This window comes from Pteropus vampyrus, unplaced genomic scaffold (assembly GCF_000151845.1).
Source record: "Pteropus vampyrus isolate Shadow unplaced genomic scaffold, Pvam_2.0 Scaffold4, whole genome shotgun sequence".
NCBI classification, from domain to species: domain Eukaryota; kingdom Metazoa; phylum Chordata; class Mammalia; order Chiroptera; family Pteropodidae; genus Pteropus; species Pteropus vampyrus.
This window is the reverse complement of record NW_011888785.1, coordinates 4039099-4044910: the sequence shown is the minus strand read 5'-3', so window position 1 is coordinate 4044910 and position 5812 is coordinate 4039099. Positions and strand designations below refer to the sequence as shown.

The window sequence follows — 5812 nt, the reverse complement described above, 5'->3', positions numbered from 1 at the left end:
TCAACAGCTACTCAGCTCTGCTCCTGCTGAGATCTGAAGCTGCTGCTGGCATTTACCTATTCTGACCTATGCACAATGGTGCGAAGTGGAGGAAGAAAACTATATTAGAACAATATACCACATCTCCGTCCATCTCCACACAGGCAACCTGTAACCGCTTGAAGAAGAGAACGAGTGAACAAGTACTTTAATAAATACCAGCATCAAGACCCCCATAGAGCTGACATGTAGTTCTTCCTTTACTAATTAACTTGTGGACATGTTAAACCTTTTCTCTTTTGTGGCAGATATTCCGGTCAATGATCTGTCCCTGGCACTTAGCACAGTTCCTAATAGATAGCAAGCACTCAGAAAATATTTGTTGAATGAACGAATTTAACAGGAAAAGTACTGCCCTGAATAAGGAAGGGTTTGCTTGGTCTGTGAAGCAGAGCTTTACATGTCTCTGTGTTTTATATTAATCGTGTAATTTTCTATATTTTATTGAGTGATAAGTGAAACTAGTTTTGAAATCTGACATCTTAATTTAAATTCTTTCTTTGCAGGTCTCTACCAAAACCCTTTCTGCCAATACAACCTGTATCGTTTATATATAATCTACCACCTTCCAGGAGTAGAGTTGCTTGACAGAAATCGTAAGACCTCTTTCTTATAGAGAAATATTTGAGACAGTCTTATAACTCAGTGGTTTCAAAATGCTGAAATCTGAACCTAAATTTCTTAAGAAATGAAAGTTTTTAAATTATTTTTGAAATTTTTGCTCTATGAAATTTTCCTTCCTTTAGCAATTTATGCTTCTTGACCACTGTACTGGAAAGGCCATCTTAACCGAGCATGAGGATCAGTCTTCCTTCTGGTCCTGATACTGACATTAATGTGTTGAATGCCAAATCATTTACCCCCTGCTATCTTGGTTTCTTATTTTGAAAATGAGAGAATTGGACTAAATTTTTTAAGGTCTATTTAAGTTCTAAAAATCATATTCTTTGAAATTCTGTAAATGTATTAAAACTTATATCATCAATGGTAACTTTTTAATGAATACATCTTTAGATGCTGTAAATAAGCTAGCATGTCTGATTCATATAAGCCACAAAAATGATCAACTTCAATGCATTACATTTTACATTTTTGGAGGCCTGTGCTTCCAAAGTGCTTTATTACTCATCTTTCTACTTATCTTTCTATCTCTAGGTTTAAACATTCTAAATAATTTATTACTGAGTACCTTTTTGATGAGAATATATCAAAACCTTATGTTCATACCTCTTCTTCCTCATAGCCTTGAGGAAATGAAGGATGTATCATAGTTGTAATTTTATTCATCCCTGGTGATGTGTTAGAAAGAGTCTGGGAGGCATTAGAATTGATCTGTGCCTGTGACCTTAGGGGCATATATCGAGCACTTGTAAGATTATGGAAGTAACTGTGATAGCTCTTCACAAATTAGTTTTGATAGGATGTTCACATATAACATAATTCAGGTAAATATATTTTTGAATTTGTTCAATTCTGTTTTGAATCATTCTGCATATATATTTATAATGCTGTCCAATAACATTCTTTTTTGCATTTATCAGAAGTTACAGAAAAAGAAAGAAGATCAATGATTACCATTTTTAACCACAGAAAGGCTCATATTGTTCAATCAATATCATTCAGAAGAAAAGTAGATGCCTCATGGAATCCTAGATCACCAGTTAAGCAAAAACCAGCCCTGAAAGTACCCTCAGGTATTTTGAAAAAAAGCAAAAAATGAGATTAAAACTTCTCAAACTTTTGATTAATTTGATAATAATAACTGTAATTTATAATAAGCTAAGTACCAGTCTATGGCCATGCTACCCTGAACAAGCCTGATCCCGTCTGATCTCAGAAGCTAAGCAGGGTCAGGCCTGGGTAGTATTTGGATGGAAGACCACCTAGGAAGACCAGGTACTGTGGGCATAAAAAATAAAAAATAAAAAATAGGAGATTGTAAATTGACAAGGTCTTTGCAATCTGTGAGGTCAACCAAGGGTTGCCTTGCCTAAAAAAAAAAATACACACACACACACACACACACACACACACACACACATATAATAATCTAAGTACCTGCATAGTGAAATAAATATTTTCGAATTTTATTAAAGAAATATGTAATTTTTATCTTTATTTATATATATTAAATTCAATGAGGTAGTGTGATAATAATGAGATATTACACTGAAATCTTTATCCCAGTATCTAGCACAGTATAAAGGGATCAGTAAAAAAGCTACAGTTGTTATTATACCACTATCACTGGACAATTTCACTAATTAAAGCTATAAGTTTTTGATACTATGAACAAAGTATTAAGAAAAAATAAAGATCATCTGCAATTTCTCTACCTAGAAAAAAGCATTGTTAGTATCTTGGTCATTATATGCAAATATAATTTGAATATCTTCAGGTGTTTCATTAGTTGAAATTAATTTTTTATATGTAACTGAAATCCAACTATAGTGACTTAAGCAAATAGAGATTTACTTTTCTCATGTAGTGAAGAGTACAAAGGTAAGGTGCCCAGGGTTAGTGTAAAGTTCATTGACATCATCAAGGGTTCAAGGATACAGCAATTTTTTTGTTCTACTATTCTTAGTGTGCTTTATGGTTACAAGGTGGCTGCTGTACCACCAGGCATCACAAAGAGGGACTAAAAACAAGATACAAAGACAAAAGCCTTTCCTCATGACTTTGCAAACATACCTTTGAAAATGAAAATGCACTTAAGAATAGATTTTCTAGAAACAAAGGGGAAATATTAAATTGGAAAAGTTTTGAAGAAATTACCCAGAATGAATATAGAGAGAGCAAGAGATAGAAAATATTAATCAGCTGTTGATACAAGGAGACATTAGAAAGATAAGGTTCAATATAAGTTTAATAATCCTAAAGGAAAAAGGTAGAGAAATTGAGAAAAGGTGACCTTTGAAGTAATAATGGCTGGGAATTTTTCAATTTTCATAGATAATATGAATCCTTAGATTCACCAGTCAGAATTAATCCAAAGACATAAAAGATAACAACAAAACAAAAATCCATGCCAAAAACAAAATGATCTTAAAATAGTCAGAGAGAAAATGTAAATTTACCTACAAAAGAATAATTTATAGATTCACAACAAACTCCCCAACTGCAATTTTGGAAGTCAGAAAACAATGCTCTGATAATGTTAAAATGCTAAGGAAAAGTAATAGTCAACCAAGAATTCTACAATCAATTAAGTTATTGTTCAAGAATGAGCAAGAGAAAAAAAGAGAGCAAAAATCAAGACTTTTCCCTCGATTTTTGATTATGAAATTTTCTACATAGAAAAAGCTGAAAGAATATTAAACACCTGTATATGCCCATGTATTCAAAAATAATATTCTTCCATATTCACCAAACCTCCGTATGAGGCTTTGCCTTATGTGAACTGGAAACATAAAAATATTGCCAAATCATTTAAATACTTCAGTAGCAAACATCATGATGTTTCACTCCTAAATAATTTAGCCTGTACATTTAAAAATAATGTTCTCCTATATAGCTATAATGCCATTATCACACCTAAGAAAAATAACTTTATAGTATTGAATATTTCATCTATATTCAAATTTTCCCAGTTGTTCCAAGATGGCTTCCATAGCTGCTTTTTCAAATCACAATCCAGTCTGATTCATAATTGCATTTAGTTGCTATGGCTCTTTAATATCTTTTAATTTAGAATAAATCCCTAAATTGTTTCCATGATATTTTGAAAGGACCAGGTCAGTTATATTGTAGAATGACTCAATTTGTATGATTGTTTCCACACAAAGTGTCAATTCACTTGTTCCTTTATCCCTATTTGTCCTTTGGAATAGAAGTAATATCTATAAGACATGTTCTGATGCAAAACAGTATAGAGCCGTGGTACTCAAAGTGTGATCCCCAAACTAGCAGCAACAATATCACTTAGGAATTTGTTACAAATGCAAATTCTTGTCCCAAACGAGATCTACTAAATTCGAATCTCAAAGGTAGGACCCAGGAAGTTATGTTTTCAGGTGATTCTGTGCATCCTCCAGTTAGAGAACAACCAGCATAGAGGCAAGAGCACAGGCTTTGGGATCGGATTCCTCAGACAGAACACTGGTTCTGCTAGTAAGTTCAAGCTTTATTTTGGACATTAATTTGCTTCACCTTTCTTTTTTAAAAATAGGGATAATCCCTACCTCTGATTGTTATGACTTTAATATGTAAAACACTGTAACACCTGATCTGACACATCAGGTGCATGATAAGTTGAATCGTTCTATTATTCAGCCACTTCCTTGATTTTTCTTTGACTTCATCGAAGAGCCGATGTCCAAACTGAAGGTGACCCGATTAGTGGAAATGAACCATGCTGGGGTAGAAAAGGAATTTCTGGATAGAAAACCTTCACTCTCAAAAAAAGCTAATGTACCCAATAACAAGCGATATAAGGGCACTCACCATCTGTTTTTCGCTGCTATAATTGTTACAGGTGTGAGAACAGCTGATCACTACCTTTAGCGCTTTGCATTTCTTTTGTGTAACTGGATTGTGAAAAGAACGATAATCCTTTTTATTCTCTTTACTACTTTTCATATCACACCTTCAAAAACAAAACAGAGGAAGAATAGGGAGAGTATTTTAATATGTTGACTATAGCCTTCCTAAAAATTGGCAGCATGACGCTAGTCAACCTACTGATTTTCTACAAACCAAACATTTATAATGAAACTAACAGTGAAACCATTTGAGTTTTTAAAACTTGTGACTTCTAGTTTACAGTTTCTATATTTATTTTGATATTAATCTTATCTTACTGTGACATGAATATTTAGGACACTGAATTCTTTTATTGGGAAGAAAATATACTTGAAAATGTTTATAAGGCAACTGTAATACCACACTTCGATTTTATTATCTTTAACCCTAAATTGAGAAAGAAACTAGCTATACTCCAAATAGCTAGAAAAGCAAGGTCAACTTGAAGTTTCTTCAAATCCCAGCTATCTATCGCTATCAAAAAGGTGTGGTTAAAAGGCATGTACCTATTTCCATTAATGTCTTTGGTTCTTATTGCATGATATTCTCAGAACCAAAACTCTTTGGGTTTTCATATGACTTTAAAGAAAATGACATTTGCAGATTTCTCAACTACCTAAATTGGAAAGTCATTAAGTATTATTTAAAATAAATGATAATATCAATAAACTTTTAAAATATCTACCAAAAGTGAAACTGCTACATTTCCATGATTTTTGCTTTTCTCTCCCAAATAAGACAGAATTCCAAGGGCTGAGATCAGGCTGGGGGACAGTATCCCAGAGCCTGGACCAGACAGCTGAGGCATATACTACTCAGGAACAGATAAGAAAACCAAAAAGGAAAATCAGGCAGACCATTCAACAAATGGCAGTTCACTATAGTGGGTCAATTCAAGTACAAGGCAACAAGACAGAATCCAGAGAAAACAGAAAATTAAAAGTTTTGAGCTGCGACCCTGGGTAGCAAAGACACCAGACACACCAGGCAAGCAAATGTCAAGTGGTACTTATACATGAAGTCTCAGATAGGCAAAGAGGTCAACGTGAGGTCTGGAGAATGGTTGACAATTAAGAAAGCTATGCAGAGTCAGAAGGACATGTGAAGGCAAAAATCCACAGTCAGTAAAACTATCTGCTTGTAAGCACAATTTACATAGAAATCAATGGCTGGGCCCCTGGAGTTGCGCCAGGCAGTTGTCCTGGGCCAAAGAGATAAACTAGGACTATTTTCTAAGGGAGACATCATA

At 33.8% G+C, this 5812-nt stretch overlaps 1 protein-coding gene and 1 pseudogene across 1 annotated transcript in view; both read left to right on the top strand.

The window, feature by feature from the left end:
• The window catches only part of LRRC72 (leucine rich repeat containing 72), a 39174-nt gene that overhangs the window by 26536 nt on the left and 6826 nt on the right, over positions 1-5812 (top strand). Inside the window, exon 6 of the mRNA XM_011364546.2 lies at positions 1581-1733. Coding sequence (XP_011362848.2) covers positions 1581-1733 — 153 coding nt within the window. The remainder of the gene's footprint in view (positions 1-1580; positions 1734-5812) is intronic.
• Positions 1829-1947, top strand: LOC111742981 (annotated as a pseudogene).